Source organism: Perca fluviatilis, chromosome 2 (genome assembly GCF_010015445.1).
Source record: "Perca fluviatilis chromosome 2, GENO_Pfluv_1.0, whole genome shotgun sequence".
Classification (NCBI taxonomy): Eukaryota; Metazoa; Chordata; class Actinopteri; order Perciformes; family Percidae; genus Perca; species Perca fluviatilis.
In genome coordinates this window covers 39,571,625-39,592,897 of record NC_053113.1, presented here as the reverse complement: position 1 = coordinate 39,592,897, position 21,273 = coordinate 39,571,625, and the positions used below count along the sequence as shown (strand labels likewise).

The 21,273-nt window shown below is 41.0% G+C and overlaps 2 protein-coding genes across 2 annotated transcripts in view; one reads left to right on the top strand and one right to left on the bottom strand.

Moving 5' to 3' along the window:
• nbeab (neurobeachin b) overlaps nt 1-21,273 on the bottom strand; it is a 155,147-nt gene that overhangs the window by 55,631 nt on the left and 78,243 nt on the right. The window contains 1 exon segment of the mRNA XM_039781228.1: nt 18,244-18,380. Coding sequence (XP_039637162.1) covers nt 18,244-18,380 — 137 coding nt within the window.
• Nucleotides 15,162-17,483, top strand: mab21l1 (mab-21-like 1). Its single transcript, XM_039781612.1, has one exon. It carries the CDS (start codon nt 15,588-15,590, stop codon nt 16,665-16,667), a length of 1,080 nt encoding a protein of 359 aa, XP_039637546.1. The 5' UTR covers nt 15,162-15,587; the 3' UTR covers nt 16,668-17,483.

The following is a 21,273-nucleotide window of genomic DNA, read 5'->3' as shown; positions in this document are numbered from 1 at the left end:
GGAAAGTGAAGGCGTAAAGCTTGGTAACAGCAAGAGCAGAGAGCAAGTCTCAGCTAAGTGGTAGAGCATCGTCAGCCATAGACAACGTGGTAGACTGGGTCATAAGAGGCTAAATCAGAGCTAGGACACAATTATTTGAATTTACTAAAAGAATCTGTTTGCCCAAATTACAAATAAAATGACAAATATGTTCTTATTTACCCCATTTCATATCTAGCAATGTAGATATGTAGTTTGTCTAGATTTTAAGATGGGCCTCTGAGATTTCTGCCTCTATTCCAACACAATGGAAGTAAATGGAATTTTGTTTATTTGTGCTCATGCAAATGAAAAAAAATCTCTTTTCAGAAACGATGATAATAAAGAACAACACATTGTTTGGAAAGATAATGGTGCTGTTGAATCTTTTTTTAAATAAATGTTAAATGACAAATAACAACAAAACTGCGTGAATAAATGCCACTTTCTTTTTTTGTGATTTGGGTGAACTGACCCTTTAAAAAGGAAACACTTAGGAATAAACACAGTGTACATGATCTTTCGACAAATGACTCAGGTGTTCCACACTGTGAAATGGAACTAATACTACCATATAGAACTTTTTCAAGCCACACAAACAGAATTATTCATTGTCTGACCACAACATGCTGAAATCCACACTTTTTTTTATTTCAGCTTTAATCCCTTTTCCATCCTGCAAGATTTATTCCTGAGCATCAAAGCATGTTTCTCATCTGATCACCCCTAAATGTGACAACTGTTATGAAATGTAGAAATACAAAAATTTAAAATATTCCCACAGATTATTATTATATATATATATATATATATATATATATATATATATATATATATAAAAAAAAATCAGCATTCCACTTGGCTCCTCACTGTGAGAGCCATATCTCAACTTCAATAAAGTACCAAGCTCCTAATGCAGGTATTGGAGGAAAAACAAGATACAGATTTGCATAATCAGTGTCACTATACATTTGGGTGGTAGCTGGAGTGTGGCAAGATGACACAGCTCGGGTGCTCTGGCAAGACCATTGGGGGGAAAGGAGATGAATATGAATTAAATATGCTGGCAGTTCACTGCCCCAAATGTCCAGCCAAGTTTGTCAATAACATTTATGTCAGGGATGGTATTTCACGCACATTAGCAGGCCCTGCAGCGCTGTCTTCAACCCTGCCATGGTAGGACAGGTGGGAGGAGCCGTTTTCCTGGTATGCACTTTCTTCTTCAAGATTTAAGTCTCTTTAAACATTCTTTATCTGTCTATGTTAAAATATAACGCCTCAAGAAATGCAATGGAATAAAAACTTACTCAGACTTCCCTACAGCGATGATAGACAAAGTTTGGCATCAAGCCACACACTAAGTGTGAGGATAGAAGAAACAATACAAAAATAAAATCTATTTCCTTGATGACCCTATTGATATACACAGTGAGTTATGTACTGTACATGTGCAGCGGGAAAACACACATTTAAAGACCTACATTAGGGCTGGGCGATATGGCCAAAATCTTCTATCCCAATGTAGGTCATTTTATATCTTGATAAGGATACATATCACATATAGCATGTTTTTTGGTAATTCAATAAATAAATTGTCGATATGAAATAACCACAGGGCAAAGCCTATTTTTCTATACTCCTGTGTAAATTAAATACTTGACAAATCAAAAGGACTGAGTATATTCTCATTTTTTAAGAACTTTAGTACAAAATAATAACGAGCAAGGTTAAGAACGTAAAGCGTCGTCCAAAAGACGTAAATATTGTAACTCAGTCTGTACTCAGTAAAAATGATGTATATGTAATGTCAAATTACATTTGAACATAGTTTTGACGATATATATTATACCAGCCCTAATCTACATGTAATTATAAAACGACATTTTATGTTTTTTCTTGTATTTAATACAGTTATAATTACTTGTGTATTCACACATAAACCATGAACAATGACGTGAACATGTAGTTGCATGCATGTGCTGATTACAAGTGCATGCTCACACCTTTACCCTTTACCCTTTACAGGGGTAGTGCACAACATGCAGTAACATTTTCACTAGGAGCAGCTGGCACTTAGTTATACTGTATCTGTGTTTCTGAAAAACTTAGATATTAAAGTACAGATTTAACACTTCTTTTAAAGCATTCAAGCTAGTAATACTCACCTTTGTAGCAGTTTTACTAAAGGTGATTAAGTTACTCCAGAATTCAAGTCTTTTATTGTGTGTATCTTTCTGTAAGTGGAAACTTAATTAGGTCTTGCAAGTAAATTATATCTAGCGAATAAACAAAGAAAAAAAGAAAGAAAGGGAGGACACAACAACAATGTAAACACACATATGAACATGCTCAAGTGATGACCACACACACACGCACACACACACACGAACACACTTAGTGAGCACATCATCCAGATGAACAGCTTGAGGATGCCTTCTCTAAGGAGCTTGAGAGAAGAGATGCAGTCATTTGGTACGGGGTCTTTTCAGCAAGCTTTTCCTAATGGGACTTTTTTCAGGGACTTGTCAGCATTAAGATGACTGAAATCTTCCTGGCCTGGGTACCAGCTTCCTCTGGCTGCCACTGAGAGTGCCAAGCTGATCGCTTTAAAATCCCACTTTTCTTTCCTGTTTTTTTTATTTATTTTGTTGGTGTGTGGGAGGGATAGGGGCTCAGAGCAAGACAGAGAAGAAGAGAAAGAATGAGACAAGGATGGAGAGGCTGAGAGACAGAGGAGGAGAGGGACAGAAAGAGCAAGTGGTTAGACGAGAGGGCCTGATGAGCAATGAGCAGCTCACTCGTCCTCAATTAATCTTGTCTCTCTACCTTTGCTTTGCCGCTTCCCTCAGCACCGAGGTAATAATGACACCCTCATCCATTATCCTTTTATCCCTGTTATTCACTGGGAATTGCTTAATAATATGTTACAGATTTGGCCTCCTCCGTATAATTCTCTCTGTCATTTGCGGTATATCATCTGGAAAACACACAGCCCCCTTACTGCTGGACGCTCTTTGAGGATTATCGTGGGTGACACCTTCGGGATGCAGCCAGAATCTGGAGCATCATTTTTTCAGGCATATAGTGGAATTACCCTGACTTATCTGTCATTGCCAAAAGCACAACAAGCCATCCAGGGCCAAAGCAAAGGTGGAACAGGTTCTTATCGGCTTCTCCGAAACGAGAGGGCTTGTAAATTTATGCTAATGAGGGCCTTTTGTCATCCAGGCTCACCCCTTGGGGCTGAACGGGCCTTGCAGGGGGATGATAATCTGGCTGTTGAGTGCACTAGATAATTTGTACTTTATCCTCATGTAATTATATAGTTTAAATCTTTTTACCAATGCTAATCCTACGACACGAGGAAGTGTCTTAACCATGTCTATGGCTCTTAGCGGCACTAGTTAGCGTGCATCTGACTCTCTCTCATAAAATCACGTAGGAGGAGAGCAGCACTGATGTAATTACTCTGACTTTCTGTAGCCTGTGCTATGATATCATATCATTTTGATCCACCTTAGCAGGCAGGCAGGAAGCCAGGCTAGTAGCCTGGGGATACGGGAGACAACTCGGAAAAGGTGAAAACATTGTAGCACGGCTGAAAGAGCCCTCCCCATTTTTGTCGAGGAATAAAGATGGAGGAGACCAGGCAAATGAACTGAAAGGAGTCAAAGTAAGTGCAAAAGGGCGGCTTTGCAGAGATTTTTAGGTCTCTCTGCTGTCCAGTGGGATTCCAGGCCATCTTGTGTGCCTGCCAAAGCCGACAGCCCCTGACAAGCTGCTTGGCGTGCTGTAATTTGACTAATTACATTGGATTAGACCATATTAATGCAAGCTGTTTTCTCCAGGGTCACTGACCCACCCAGTGTGTCCCTTGCTAGTTTCCCCCCTTTTCGGTGTACCCAAGAAAGAAATAAGCCTCTTTGTTTCTTGAAATTATAAAACAATGAACATATATCTATATCCCTGACATTCTTTTTCTAATGGGAGAGAACGTGTTTCAAAGCATCCACAGCAGAGAAAGCGGTGCGATGCAGCCTGCACTTTCCTAAGGCACGTCATCACAGGATTCTTTGATAACAAACCAACTCCTTTGCCTGCATTATCTCTCTTTTACACATTTGATGGGGATGTGGAAGCTGAGGGGGGGTCCACATGCTGAAAACAACAGTGCAACATTTCATTTGAATTTACTTTTATCTTATCAAAATATTAGGATGAAATCATAGTAATGAGGCACTGTTTGTATGTGTGGTTTGGTCACAAACTTGTTTTTCTGAGGAAATGGTGTGTTGAAATCCATGATTAATATAAATAATAAAGGACACGTCACTTGATCTGCTTTAAAAATGAGTAGAAATCCTCAGAAAACCAGAGAGGATACTTATTTCTGCAAAGAAGGGGGGAAACCAACCCTCATTTACATTTGCAAAACTCCAAAATGAAAGGGGGGAAATGAGCCATAGAATGTGTGTGTTTTAATACAAGTGCTCTCCCAATTGTACCAAATCAATTTGAGTTTCCCACAATGGAGAGGCAGCTTCACTGTTTGTATGTGCTCCTCTGCCTTGAACATGGTGTAATAATAGTCTTAAACCAGGCGTTATAAAGACAGAATACCAAAGAGGCTTACAGCCTTGGTTTCATGAAACATTTAGGCAAAAGTTCCAAGGGCTAAGGATGATGAAAGAAGGTAAGCTTGAAAATGGGCTTCTGGGATCCACAGCCCTTATTGTACAGAAGTCACATCGAATTAATACTGAGGGCCATTTGGAGCCTTTCTTCTCCTCAGCTTTTCAGAACGGATTAAGCTATGAAAACTCAGAAATTACTAAAGCACCTATTAGGCAGTATGCTCACCCTTTCTCCTCTTTCCCTTTGAAAGTCATTGAATGTGCTTCACTTCACTCGCACTTCAATTCAAAAGTTGTTGGCATACTTGAAAGAAGGGCAATTTTTTAAAATGGGTCATGTAAAATGCATTGTCTTTTTCCACTTCCACTATAAGAAGCCCATCCCTGCAATTTGTAAATACACATTTAACACCATTTTATAACCCAATTATTTACCATTTTGTGGGTCTGTATATAACATTAAACTATGTTGTAGCTATGCTGATGCAGGCCACAGTATTCAGGCAGTTTATTAAAAGCCTCTGAGAGCGTTTCCACACTGATAAAGGGCCAGTATTGCTCAGGCTCTCTCAGGCTCCTGCACCCCTCTTTGCTCTCTCAATGGCTCTTCAAAGAAGCGCAGGGAGTGCATGAATTGTAATTATGGCTCCTAACAGGATTCAAGAGCGCCCAAACGATGGCACTTGAGAAACAGGTCGTGCGGAGTTAAACGGCTGTCAGACACTCAAAGCTCCCCAGCATGTGAACGAACCCACAAAGGCTGGACGTGTCCACTTCTAGGGCCCTCCTACCCACTTTCCCTCTCATAAGGAGAGATTAAAGATCAACTAAGGCGCCTTTAAAGGCCCATATAGCCTTTGTGCATTATTACTCACATTCCAAGTTAAAGGAAGAGTTAACGTTTTACAGGTAAGATACTTAACCCGAAAACAAGGGATAAAAAAATTAGCTAGTAAGAGCGGTATGATGTTTACTTGAATAAAGGCCAGTGAAAAGAAGTTACAGAACTAAATCCTTGGCAAAATTCAAGGCAAACACGACAGCACCAGAGCGGCATATGAGGGGGGAAGCAAAGGCTTGTCAGAGATCAGGTAATTGGTACCACCTGAGAAGCCAATCTAACCACAGTGTCAGATTATCTCCCGACCTCACCTTCAGAATAACGGAAAAGATCATCTGTGCTCCCCAGACAGTTTCAATGACTCACCGGGGCACAAGACCCCTCAGTACACATTAAAGAGACCAGCCTTCAGTCAGGCCCTATCCAACTTCAGCCCCTTCCTACTCCCCAAAAGCACCAAAAAGAAACCAACCTGCAGCGTGAAGTCCCTATGCATGACCCTTATTAAACTCCTAATTGGATTGAGCGCCGCTAAGAAAAAAAAATTCAACATCGTTCATTCAGCTGAGATTTTCTTTAGCATTCCTTCCAGTAGTTTGCCTCTTCAACAATAACATTCAAAATCAAGTCACTGAAAACTTTTTTCTCCCCTTTTCAAAACACAACCACATTTAAAAAAAAAAATGGGAGTATAGGCAAAACCTTTTTCACCTTTTCTTTTAAGGCACAGCACTATTTGATTTTCACAGGGTGCAAGTGACAGGCTGAAACAAAGCCCAGCGCTGGCCATTGTGTAGCCTTTCAGTGTTGTAATGGTCTTAAAATGGCTACAAGCAGGGTCCTATTCAGTGGTGACCAGGCTGCTCAGCTCTCCTCTCCATATCCAAGACAAACTGGGCTCTAAGCGGGAACTCGGAGGTCAGCTGATGAGTGAACGAGGGGCCGAGTTCACTTATAAGCACGGTCTCGGACTATCAGTGCCTGTAGGAGTTCTAGAATAAATAGTGCCATAACAACAACATCAATTAAGTTCATTATGGAAAACAGCATAATGACAATAATTACAAAAATATCTCATTAAGAAATAGAATGAGAGACTGGGGAGTGTATTAATAGCAGACAGGTGTACAACACACTGCAATTATGGAAGCTGAAATTAGTTCATTGCCTCAAGGCAAACAGAAGAGAAAGGGAGGGAAGGTTGTAAGTGTGTGTGTCTGTGTGTGTGTGTGTGTGTGTGTGTGCGCGCGTGTGTGTGCATGGGAGGGGGGGGGGTAGTTCAGAGCTGGGAGTAGGACTGATGGAGAGAAGCTCACTGACAAAAAAAAAGGAATTGCAAATAAGCAAACAAAAATGTCTTAAATGTGTAAATTAGGGAGAAAAATAAGAGGGAAAAGCAGCTTTTCCCTGCAGACTGGTGCCTTAGATGAGAAGGGAGCAGCGAAACGTGATCAAGGGGAGCCGTGGAGCGGTGCGGCAGGCGTCAAGATGAGCACTCAGCCAGCGAGTGGCAGCTTCTCCTTTCCCAGTCAATCATTCATTACAGACCCAAGTGCTGTGGAGGAGTGCCTCCTCTTTTTGACCTATCATATTACTGCCTCTGTAAACTCCTAATCCTCCCTTCGTTAGATGGTGTCAACAGCCGACATGCTCTCACCCTGCTCCTGCACTCCCCGCTCAGACACCTCCCAAGCCCTGCCAAGACCACAGAATTGACACTCTAATAAAATCGTTTGAAATTTAACAAGGTAGAACGGCACAACTTTATCCATCTTTTTGGTACTTTCATCCCCCCTTTTTGGACTTTGTTAAACATTAGAAAGACATTAGAAAGAGATTCAGAAAATTCACTTACAACTAATAATTTTAAAGTTTTTCTTTCTGGTTTTACCATCAATTCCAGACCTCCAGCCCACAGTAAGCAACACTAAACCAGTCTGACCTTAGCTCTGCAGTCTTTCATTGGCTGGTCTGAGTGGCCTGGTTCTTTTCGCCTTGGGGCTGTTCCTGAGCAGGTGGAAGGCTGGAGGCAGGAGCCCGCACATCAGCCCTTCTTCGTCCATCAGGGACTCTTTCATGGGGAGCCTGTCTCCTGAGCTTCTCTACAGCCCAGTGACATGACTACTATTATCTGAGTCCAACAGATGAAAGCGCAGCAGGACTAAACAACGTTCAGATACATCCACACATCCACACACACACACACACACACACACACACACGCACACGCGCACGCACACACACACACACACACACACACACGGGTTAGCACCAATCAGGGACTCGCTGTGTGAATGTTGTTATTTAGGTAAACAAAAGAATCCGAAGCAGGCAGAAGAATAGGAAACCATTTCAAGCGTTTGTGTTTTGGCAGAGCTCCAAAAAAGGAGTTTTGGAGTGGGTGATTATGGTTTCGTCATGCCGATCACAGATAACAGCAAACAATCACGTTCATCACAAGCATGTGCAAACATATCACACACCCAACTGTCCTTCACTCACATACATCAGCGCACAGGCCCCCATATTCTCTCAAACACACACACGCACGCACCCACACACACACATATATACAGTGTGTGGATGGGTTTAGGTAGGGTCCCAATTTAAGCTGACAGATACCAGATAGTAGATACTGAGTTTAGCTGAATGTGACACTGTCGCAACTAAACTATTACACATGAGTGAAGGCCGGCAAAGTTCATTCATTTCTTGATGACATACAGCACATAAGCCTAGTCTGTTAGGATCTTAAAATATCTTACCTAACTAGAAATATATATGCAAATTTGTGAGATAAACTTTGTCACGGTTGAGACGCACCTACCATATAACACGGTTTGAGGGATGTTAATTACCATATAAAATAAGCAATTGGCATCCTGCCCCATATGTCCCACTTTTTCAGTGAGGAAGATGGAAATGAGGAGGGCTAGATTTGATTGTGACATGCTTTCCGTCTGTGCTCACAATGTGTGGCTTTGCCAGTAACAGGCTAATATTCAGCACAGCTCACCCCCACCAGAACTAATGAAAGTAGACAAAATGTCTCTGCTGCCATCTTTGTCTAGCATCCGCTCAGGGTGAGCCTCCCTCTTTCCCTCCTTTCCTTTTCACCTCCCCTCTTTCCCCTCGCTCTCGAAGGGAGGGTGACAGCGGCATAAAATGGTGGCGAGCAAATGTGTCTTCCATGTGGCAGCAGTGGTGGGGGTGACAGGCCGGGCTGAGGCCAGTGCTATCAGCACTGTGTGGCTGTGGCTTTGAACAAACTGGATGGTCGCCATGGAGGATCAGGGCCGAGCCGATGACACACCAGCGCTTACAAACAAAAGCGGCTCAATATCAAATCAAGAAACAGCCAGGGTGGCCACCCATCCACTGAGGAAATCAGCTCTTTGATAAATGTAAACTTACTGTAGTTGTCAAAGGTGGCTTGTTAATAACCGACTGTTATTTCTTGTAGGCAGTTTTAATGCGCAGAATTACATTCAGAAACAATTTCTAGGTAACAATAATTTAACCAAGATGCTATTATATTAGATGTAAATATCAGATATACAACTCTGAGAGAGTATAGGGATAGAGGATGTCATATCTTCTGAGACAAACTTGTCATTGTGTGTTATATAAATAAGTTCACTTGAAATATAAGATATACAATGCATAAATATCACTTAAAGGATATCCATCCATGCATAAAACTACTGAATAAGGCAAACTGGCTTCATCCATGCCATTTGGGGTTGAGTCTTTCAGGGGGGCTGTTAGTTAACCTTGAGCTCAGAGGATGATGAAGCAAGGGCATAAATCACAGAGTGAAACAAGGCAGACTCCTCCGATTCATTAATGGAAATGATCTGTCAATATGCTGGAGTCAATTCACACGTGTCAGCTGGGCTCAGCACACAATGGGCCAGCCAACTTATGAACTCCCAGCACCACTCCATCGAGTCCATAAAACAACTGGCATCGCCGCTGGGGAGCACCCCGAGACACCACCCTCTTGCACAGACCACCAGATGACACAGATGGGGCGAAACCAAACAAAGACGAGACTCCCTTTGTACAAAGAGGGACCCCTTTCAAAAGCCATTCATGCAACAAATTGGGGAAATCTGGCCATGCAACACTCTGGGTTTGCTCTTTTATTAGCGTGAGCCTTACGTCACAGTAAGTGAAATCAGATTTATGGCTCGTTTCTACAAAGGAGGTTAAAAAAAAAGCCTACTTTTAAGACACAAACACTTTTTTTTAAAGCCCTGTTAACCAACAACAGTTTAGCCATGTTAACCACCATTTTGCAAATGTAACAAACCATTTATCTTTTTACAAAAGTTTGCCATCTTTGGAGAATAATGACCAAAACATCAACCAAAGAAAAGCTAATGAAGAAAACGGCTGTACACACAAGGACGATGTTGATCCATGCTTACATGTCCTCTACACTCGAGTTGATGGATTGTTTGGCTAAATATAGAGCTAACTTTTCCAACATGACACATTTTTTATTGTTAAATCTACGTGACAAGCTTGCAAGCAAATGTAATTATAGTTTCTATTTTTTGTATTCACTGTATCGGTTAAAGCAGCAGATAGTAATGATTCTTAGTAGTCCAAGAGATTAATGACTATTAATAACAGGTACTGTAGGTACTGTAGGGGACTCCTCCATTTTATGGTAGCAGCGTGAAGCTTTAGTTCTTTCGCAGGCAGCCCAACAGTTAGGGAGGTGTGGTTCCATGTAGGTCATTAAATATGTGCGCACAGGCTCTCTCTTATTAGGCCCTCTGCATTTTTCTTTTTTCTTGTTCTTTCTCAGCTGCACACCCTCGCTGCTGCAGCAATCTGCATAGAAAGACATTTGTCATCATTAGCCCAGCTCTGACAGTTGGCACCCGGCACCTCAGATCTCCAGGACTCGCAATTATGAACCCTTCATCCCTTATTTAAGCAACATTGCCTAATTTCATCACAGGCCTTCACCGGCAGCACTTGATTACCAACAGCCCCAAACCTAGACTATGCCACCAGTTCTTCCACTCCTTTTGTGCTTTGATGTTCTCCTACTCTGAGATCACATGATCAGTGGGAGAGAACTGGGTTCAGTTCATCGGAGATTTGAAATTACTTCTAAGACACGGGGGCTGCAAAGAGGACTGTGGACGAGCATCATGGGGTCAGTGGGCAGATGATTACAGTGCCCACCTTTAGATGGCAGACATCTCGCAGACATTAAGATTAATCACACTGCTTGCCTTTATACGACTGACAATGATGAAAGTCAGGCATGTAGTTTTCTTTGATGAATCAAAGAAAATGAACAAGGAACTGTATTTTACGAATCAATTCTTTGAGAACAATCTCAGCCCTACCAATTTGCAAAAAACAACAGAAAAAAGCATGAGGAATAAAGATAATAAAGCAATAAAGCCACAGTCCTGCTCCAGTCTCTAACACACCCCATGTTCAGCATTGTCATGTACAACAGAATGCAACGCTAAACTGTGTGCTTATAAAACCAGTGGAAAGCACTGCACCAGCACTTTCTCTGCACTCAACTGCCAACTGCATAACCTGTGCAGGAAAAATAAAAAAAAAGGGCACTGAACACAATGTAAGCCTGTATTTTCCTTTTGTGAAGCAAACCAGGCATTTTCTGGATCGTTATTTTGGCAAACAAAACTGAATTGTATTCATGCTAAATTCATGCAAATACATGCATGTAATTTATCACGAAGGCTGACAAGCGTACCATATTGCAGAGGGGAGGGGTGAAGGGCCAAATGAAGCTGAGACAATCAATTAAGTTTTATAATTCACACTTTTCTCCATCTCTCGATTTTCTCAAAATTTCATTCCTGCTGATAAGTTTGGCGTTTTTTCGATATGTGTGTGCGTGTGTGTGTGTGTGTGTGTGTGTGTGTGTGTGTGTGTGTGTGTGTGTGTGTGTGTGCTATAAATATGGTTCATAGTGAACAGAGCCTGTTGAGTTGATCACTAGAGGCTCTCTGAGAGCCTCTGGCTATGTGGTCCAGCTTCCCGACTTCACCGAAGGAGGCTGCTAATAAACAGCGGAGAATAAAACAAATGAATGGACACAATCCAAAGGGGGTCCTCAGTGAGGCTCCGGGCCCAAAAATTAACTGGCCTCCTACAGAGACACCATATTGCTTGGAATAATAATGTTCCGTTATTAAAAATCCCAATGACAATTTCATTTTGTGACAAATAAAATTATAGGAAATGTGTCAAAGTGAGTGGCTCTCCCATGAGATTAAAGTATATTATTTCTCACAGTTTGACAACTAGTGTCGATGTCACTTCTCTGAAGTGTCACTGCTTTTAATCTGATTTATATAGAAATATGTCATCCTATTAAGTCCACTTTGACTAATCTGCATATTAGTAGGCAGCTAGCTGGTAAACTCCCTTTTGTACGGGACATGGCTTGAGAGTCTCTTTTTCAAAACTATATGACCCCAAAATTGTAATGAAAAAGCATATGGCAGACCTCATTTGTTCTCGTGTAATAGGATTATTAAAATAAAATAAAACGTCATCCATAATTATGATATGATACCAGTCAGAGGATTGCTGGTCATAAAGGTCTTGATCCAGCTTAAAATCAGCTAAATGCTACACTTATATAACGTCATTGACTATTTAGTTTATAGTCATTAGATAATACAGGAAATTGAAACTTAGCATCCATGAATGTTATTGTAAAACACTTGTTGTTTTGAATATGTAAAGTTAAAGCCAGAGCCAAACAGGATTGTGTTGGTCAAAATAGCCAATAAGCATTCATGTTTGTAGAGAACAGGTTTTTCATTTCCCCCCCGGAGACTCACTTTTGCTAAATATTATTATTTTTCATTATGTCATTATTTTTCAAATGCTTGAGGTTACAGAACAGTATGTTCTGTACATACAATAAAAATAATTTCACTCCGATTATTTGTATATGAACAAATATGTGTTAGTTAAATCTATATTACTAATTCATGTGTATAAATACTGAATAAAGACTGGAGGATGAACTATAAAATAAAGCAACATACATTTAATGACTTTGGCTACAATCAGTCGAATATCATTTCAAGTCACTCAAAGCACCAGTGGTGTCATCAAAGGGCAGTTTCAGCCATCAGACAAGCACCATTGACCTTATGCCCGGCCATGTTAACAGGACGATCAGTCTTACTAGAAGAAAGGAAAAAGAAAAATGGAGGAGAAAAAATGAATAAGTGTAGAGGCATGCTCTGGAAACAAAGAGGCCTTCAAAACAGGGTCACATGCTCGTGCAAAATTAGGGGAAGTAGAAGTCATTGTACTGATTTACACAATCGTGCATTGCATATTGCTGGGTCAGAAATAGGACTGTACTGGAATCATAGCCCCATATATCACACTGGAGGGCCTCCAGTAGCCTAGCGGGATAGCCAATGAAGCAACAAAGCTCGCAATGTTGTAATGGTAAAGATATGGATAAGAAGATTTGATTGTTAGGCTAGACCTGACAACTGCTCGAGTCTTGGGACTGCAGAGCAGGTTGAGTTACTGTGAGATCTGTGCAGCCACATGCTTTAGATTAAGAGGTGATAATCTCAATGAAAATCCCCTTCTATGACGCATCCGGATGGCCAAAGGCCGGAGCACAAACTAAAGAGGTGCAACTGGATTCTGAGGTATCTGACTTGGAGTGAGATAGCCTGGAAAGTGAGGCTAGTCTGGTTTCAATAAAAGCCAAGTACCTGCTGGGCCACAGGCAGTGGGAGAGAGCGAGAGAAAAGACTATCAAAGCCGGAGAGGGCAAGAGGCTTTTAGCTACCTCTCATATGAAAACCTTCCATAACGTCCTCCATATCCTCCAGAAATACGTCAATGAGAAGATATATTTTTGGATGGGAAATTTATTTATTTAGCCCTAAATGTGATAACCAGAATATAATCGTATTATTTATTCTCAGAATGAACCTTTATATATACCTCTATCATGTCCCATAATTAGAGTAACCAAAAAAAAATATCTGTAATTTCTGCCTGGTAACAGTGTGGAATTATCACCGGCAGTGTGTCCGTGACAGGATGTGATGATAATGGGAGTCACCTATCTATCAGGGTCCTTTCCGCACCCCCACCTCACATCAGCCGCATCCATGTAGTGAGTCAGAGCTGACGAGCGCCGGTTTGCCCTCATAATGTCTGGTCTATGCAGTTCTGACTAGAGCAGAGATGAGTGTAAATGCCTTTGTGTTCTTTATCTGATCCGTGCAGCATTATCTTTTTGAAGTCCTCTTCAAAGCATGCACTGTACCTTGTGAGACGGAGTGCCAGTGCAATGATGAGAGCCAGAGAGGGTTCAGTGTGGATGCAAGAGCTCTTTATTGTGAAGCACTGTCTGTATCAGACCACACTGGGACGTTACATAAAACGGTCAGCCATGCCGATCTTAATTGTTAGAATTATTAGCAACTAATGCTTTTTATGTAGTTTGTTTTTAAATACAAGCTTTCTCAAGCTATTGTTGTTTTGTTGCTGCTATCTTTATCTTGTTAAAGAAAAAAGAAATTATAAGAAGCTTGTAGAATTCTATATTATTTATTCGAATTTAATAATGAATTTGGATTGCTGACATTTATGAAAATAAAAAATTCAATAATACAAGCATTTTCAATATAATCTAACAATTAGAAAACAATTCACTTTTCTTTTTTTTTTTTTACACATTCTTTTTTCTTCTAGGAGATGAACCCACATAAAACATTGCAATATATAGTTTAGTATATAGGTCAATGTGCATTCCATTTTTGAGCAGCGTAAGAAAGAAAAGTACATTAGGATTACAACTTATATTTCTTTTATTCTTACATGATGCATTAATTAAATGACTGTAAAATACTGGGTGTGGAATTATTGCACAACACATTACAGGAGTTGCCGCGCAGTAAAAGAACAAAACTATCTGCATGGTAACACAAGCTCCTGATGTAAACTCCAGATATGCATCACATCCCCGATAATTAATGTGTCAAATATAGTCAAAATGCGAAAAATAAATAGCGCGGTCACTTTTTCATCTTTCCGAAATAAGCGTGAATTGAACTAACCCTGGAAGCTCTAATTAATACACTTGCCTCATGATTATTTTATTAATATATGGCTTCAAAAAGCACAAATAGGCCAAATGTAATTTATAAATTACAATTATATTTTTTTTGTTGTTTTATTTTGTTTAACTCCCTAAATTACTCAATTCTAATGTAAATTAATCTGATGCGCCCTATGAATAAATTAGATCCGGTCCACTGGAGAAAAAGAAAAGATTTAAATACGGCACATTTCAGAGTTTTATTATCCGAAAACATAAATACTTTAACAACTCTAAATCCACCTACTGTTTCATATATGATTCAATATAGCGGACTAGCAGACAGAGTCCAAGAAAAAGCAACGTAACGCAGTGAAATTGCTCTTTTTTTCCCCCCTCGTCTTCAAATGCGTAGGTGTACTTCCGCTCCTCGATATACTACTACCTGTACTTTTTACTTGTATATAACACCCGGGGATGAATTTGTTTTCGATAAACTGGGAAGCGGTGACGCATCGGACAGCGATTGGACATCTTGGAGTCAACTCCTCCCTTATAATAAAGAGTGTGTGTGTGTCTCCTGTTGTAAAACACAGCAACACCGCGCGCCTGCGTCAGGAGGGCACACTCCACTCTGCGCAATTACGCGGACTCCTAAACTGGCACAGTGATCAGAGAAAACCCAAAAGGCTTTTTTTTTTTTCATCGAACATCACAAGGTCGAAATGGACTTTTAAGCAGCAGGCCGTTCTGATCATTTCGAGGACTTGCTCCGTGCACTTCAATGCAGTTTCCGCTACAACAGCAGTGAATGTTATGATATGATTATAACGCATATGTGCACTGAGCGCCGCTTTGAATAGGTGTCTTATAAATAGACTTTTTTTTTTTCTTTTTAAATAGCTTTCTTTCTTCTCTAAAATTGGCTCCCGTACAAACAGCCGCGTTGGATCCCTCGGCTTACTGCGAGACTCCGGTGTACAACCCGGATCTCTGCCCTAATATGATAGCCGCCCAGGCAAAGTTGGTGTACCACCTCAACAAATACTACAACGAGAAATGTCAGTCTCGAAAAGCAGCCATCTCCAAGACCATCCGGGAGGTGTGCAAGGTGGTGTCGGATGTCCTGAAGGAGGTCGAGGTGCAGGAGCCCCGCTTCATCAGCTCTCTCAGCGAGATGGATAACCGTTTCGAGGGACTGGAGGTCATCTCGCCCACCGAGTTCGAGGTCGTGCTCTATCTCAATCAGATGGGAGTGTTCAACTTTGTGGACGACGGATCTCTCCCGGGCTGCGCCGTGCTCAAGCTCAGCGACGGCCGCAAGAGAAGCATGTCTCTCTGGGTTGAATTCATCACAGCCTCCGGGTATCTCTCGGCGCGCAAGATCCGCTCGAGATTCCAGACCCTGGTGGCGCAGGCAGTGGATAAATGCAGCTACAGAGATGTTGTCAAAATGGTCGCTGACACGAGCGAGGTGAAGCTGCGCATTAGAGACAGATATGTGGTGCAAATCACGCCGGCTTTCAAATGCACTGGGATCTGGCCACGAAGCGCCGCGCACTGGCCTCTCCCTCACATCCCGTGGCCGGGACCTAACCGGGTGGCAGAAGTCAAAGCGGAAGGTTTCAATCTTTTATCCAAAGAGTGCTACTCCTTGAACGGCAAGCAGAGCTCCGCGGAGAGCGACGCCTGGGTCTTGCAGTTCGCCGAGGCCGAGAACCGTCTCATCCTGGGCGGCTGCAGGAAGAAATGCTTGTCGGTCCTCAAAGCGTTGCGCGACCGTCACCTGGAACTGCCCGGACAACCCCTCAACAACTACCACATGAAAACTTTGGTTTCCTACGAGTGCGAGAAGCATCCCAGGGAGTCGGACTGGGACGAGAACTGCCTCGGCGACCGCCTGAACGGGATACTATTGCAGCTGATTTCATGTTTGCAGTGCAGAAGGTGCCCGCATTATTTCCTGCCTAATTTAGACCTGTTTCAAGGAAAGCCTCACTCTGCTCTAGAGAATGCAGCCAAACAGACTTGGCGACTGGCAAGAGAAATACTGACCAACCCCAAAAGCTTGGAGAAACTCTGAGGTAAAAAAAAAATAAAAAATATGTTAGTTCACCTCGTCTTAAAAAAATAAATAACCGGTGGTATAGATAGAGGCCTAAGGAGCTCATAAACGAACAGGAAAAAAAGATTCGCAATCAATTTGCAAAGTCTCGTGAAATGTGACTGTCCTCTGTTGTTGAAAATGTTTCGGCCGAGCCTGTTCCAACATTATTTTGACGACAGTTTAGTTTGCCATTATCCCCCGTGCATCTTTCGGCGGTGTTAACGTTCAGGAGACGGTCGAAATGATTGGCTCCCATTAATCCAGGAGGCTTCCTCTCCGTGCCACACGGTTGCCTAAAATCCTACATTTCCTTAAATGCTTTAAAATAAAGCCCCGTGACAAACAAACAAAAACACATGTGTACATTTTATACTGTAAATACATTCATAGATTGTGATTCGAGTGGTCTGGAATTGTGAATGTTGTTCTGTGACACGTAAATAGGATCCACCTGTTTAAATCTACTTCTGAACTTTTTACTTTATAGAAACGTTATTAATTTATACATGCATCGGTGGTAGTCTGATTCACCTGTTTCAGTGGACATTGTCTAATTTTTGAAAGTTTACATTTTGATAGGCGTATACGACGTTTGCTACATTGAAAACATTCCATCAATTTACTTGAATTATTATTTAAAGTACTCAAACATGTTTTGGTTGTTGTTTATCTCTACCATGCTTTAGGCCTACATGATAAAAAAAAAATGAAAATGATAACATATATATAGTATATATATATTACAGTTTAATTGAAAAAAGAAATGCACTTGAAATACACTGGATTATAACATCTGTGATCTGATTTTTTTTTATTTCTGTCTTTGATCTAATTTAAAGAGCTAATAAAACGAGCTGTTTTATATTTGTGTCCCATTATGGTTTTCTTAAATGTGTTTTTGACAGTAGGCCTAACGATAATAATTATATAATGGGATCTTTAGTTCCGGGGTCTCTGGCTCTTGAAGGTGTTTTATTAAGTGTGACACCTTAAATAAGAAAATATGGAAATAGGAGGGAATAATTACCATACACAACATTTTAAACAATCTGCCACCCTGCCGACCAGTTTGCTCTTCTTTTTTATTTTTTTATTTTTTAAATCCAAGCCACTGTGCAAAACATTCGCGTGTCATTATTTTTGAATATATTAGGTTGCTGGCGAAACTTTGTAGATAAACTGTCACCACAGTTTGCTGGTTGAACATGCATAACGAGGAGGCCATAAATGCTCATCACATGTGTCCAAATAAAATGCATAAATGATGCAGCAAATTGAATCACGCAACATAGAAACCAACCGGGATTTACAATCAAATTCTGGGCACAAAACGTCATTAAATAATAAAAAAAAAGCAAGCCACAGCGCACCTCACAGTTATAAACCCGCGCTTTTACATTATACACCAACAATTGTGTAGGCCTATTAAAAAACATAGTAAATGTTTAGTACCTGTCGGCCAGTTAGAGTGAAAAATAAAATCAACTAACTGTGAGACATGTCGGAAGCCAAAGTGGCCGCTTTAAACCGGGGCTGCGTGCAGGTCCCTTACCTTTGGCTCGACCCTTCTGAAGGCTGGGTCATCCTCGTCCACCTCGAAGTAGATCTCAGTGGTGGTGATGGACAGAGTCCCCCGGGCCACCAGCACGGGGGCCACCAGCTGGGCCGGGCTGCTCAGGACCACTGGGCCTGCAGAGTGGGAGGGTGGGGGGGGGGCGGCCACAGGAGTAACACGCAAAAAACATATATTTATGTTACATAAAGCGAGGCCGAGGTTCACTCTGTAAATCTGATCAACGCGATTCCATGGGATACCATCATATAGCAGCGGCCTGTTCCTATAAGACATGCGTATACACCATGCCATTATAAACTAAAATATTAGGGAATTATCAAATGCATGATTGTAGTTCAGTCAAATATTACGCATTATTACAGCGCCGTTAAAGTCTTCATTTCTATTTTAGCCGTTTGGACGCCTTTTTGTATTTGCATTGCACATGTCCACTTATGCGCACAATACAGTGGATTTATATTTTAATGACCTATAAATATAGTAGGCTATAATCTCTGCTTGTTAAAGAGTAATGCACTAATAACAAAAAAAGTATTTGTGATCTTATCAGATCTAAACCCAACCACCACTATTAATAAAAAAAAAAAGATTTAATAAAATAAAATGAAACTATTCCTTATTTCCCTCACATGGTCTATCATCATAACCGTATTTGCAGTGCAGGTCTGACCTATGAATTTACATGGCTGATATCCAGGGCTGCTTTAAAAGGAGCAGCCTATAACTGGATTCAGGAAGAAAAAAAAGCTGCTTATTCTCTAATACTCATATAAAGATGAAGACATGTAGGAAAACAATACAACTACAAGCGTGTTCCCAAGTCCAAATAATTATCCAGAATTGTTAAGGTGGGTCTGTGACCCTGCCAGCTGATAGTGATCATATCTTTATTCCAGTCTGCCCCCCGCCCCCCACCTCCCTGCCTCTCTTCCTCGGCTTCTTCCTCCATGTTCTCAGATCAGTGTCGCTGTAAAGCACCGTTACAGTGATTTGTCTGCTCCCAAACGAAAGCTCTCGAAATCGGGATATTTATCGATCCCTTAAACTCCAAAGAGCCACTTTAATGTCTCATCAATCTTAATCTTGCGTTCCTCAGCCAATTATAGGGCCGGTAGTGTTACAGGAATACAAGTGGATTTCGGTCTCTACTCCCAGAGCGCCCCTTCATCGCTCTTGCAGGCTGCCCAGTCAACCCGCCCTCTCCGGAGTTTCTTCTTCTCAGCGTTGCTCGGGTCCGTTTACGGTGCTCCGTATCTGCTGATGCTATCAGGCCTGGCGCTACACGCTGCTTACAAGCTGCACATCAAGAGCAAAATACTTGCACTAACCAGTTTTACTGCATTTCAGATAACGTTTAGTGTAGTCTATTTATCAAAGAAGAGAAAATGAATTTCAATTGCAAGCTATTAACAAGTAAAATCATTATCAATAGGCAACTATTATTATTATTATTATTTCTGCCTGCTGAGGAGATTGTCTTTATGTTCACTCCAGGCCCAAAATTACAAAGCCCATTCACCTCTTACTAAAAATAACACATTTAGGGCTGATGCATTGTATCACGGCCCTAAAAGGGCTACACAGAGAGAAAGAGCCTGCAGCATTAAGCCACAGCATCCATTGCTCATGGGGAGGAAGAGGATTAGGCAGTAATCCCCTCAGGGATCCTTCCATAATTAGGCTATAGGCATTAAAATGTTTACACGAGAATAATGAAATTAAGGGCAAGTTACACAGGATGAGTGGTGTATATAGGACAAAGCTTGGAATACCGTGCTCTTGGGCCTTTCTTTTAATGAAAATGCAAATATTTGTCAAATGACAGGCCAATTTAATGAAGTGATGAAAAGGTGTGGTGGGAGTTTGGGAGAAGTGCTGAGAAGATGGGTATATTATTACCCACGGTCCACCCGCTGGACTGCTGTTTATATTTTTGCATAATGAGAGAAGTGGGTTACTTAAACATCTGAGCACTATCACTCACCTGCAAGCATGTGCATGATGACATATAGCAGATACACACGCATATATACGTGCATAGCTGCAGCCATTATGTATGCTGAGTTTCACAGTGCCTTGTTGTTCATTTGGGTCAATGAAGCAATTTTTTCCCCACTGATTTCAAAGCATTTATCTTTCAACATAACATATACATGTAAAAGCCTGGAGAAATTCTTCTCTACAGACTACTTATTATGTATGTATTGTTATATATTATTTTTAATATTAATATTTATATTATTGTATTATAAGTAACACACATTTCCAGGGTTGTTTGTATTTTCTTTTTGACGTCACCCACGTTATGTTTGAATTAAGAAAGAACTTGTAGATATTTAAAGGATAGGGTTCCCACACATTTTCATGGACAAAATTTCAAAATATTTCCATGACTTCCCCAATGAGCGACCCGAGAGCCATGAAACATAAAATGTTAATCTGAAACGCTTACAAAACATCGTCACACATCGACGCATATTCGAGATACGTTACGTCAACAGCTACTGGAAATAAGGTTATCCACTGAAGATAAACAATAAACAACAAAATCCTATGACTTTCCCAAAACATTCAAGGATTTGACCAATTCCATGACTTTTACATGCCTGGAAATTTTCGATTTTGAAATTCCAGGTTTTGCAAACTGGGGGGGAAAAGCGGCCGCAACACCCCCTTCCTGTTTCTGAGATTACACATTCAGAAATGTTGTGTGAGATTTTTACCCTTTTCTAAACATGTCACCACTTAAGGAATCGGTATTGTGAATGGGGACTAAAATGGATACAGAAAGGCTAAATTAAGGCAGAGCAAAATGGTTGTGGCTGCTAAACCACAGTAACATGGTTCTGGTATGCTAGCAGAAGAGTCAAATCTACAGACTCTTGCTTGACATGAGAAAGGCTCACACTTGTGAGGCTCACACTCCTCTCTTCTTTCCTCTCACATGCTCATCTTACGTTTTTATTTTACCTGATTTTGGATACAATATGTGCGTACAGAAAGGCT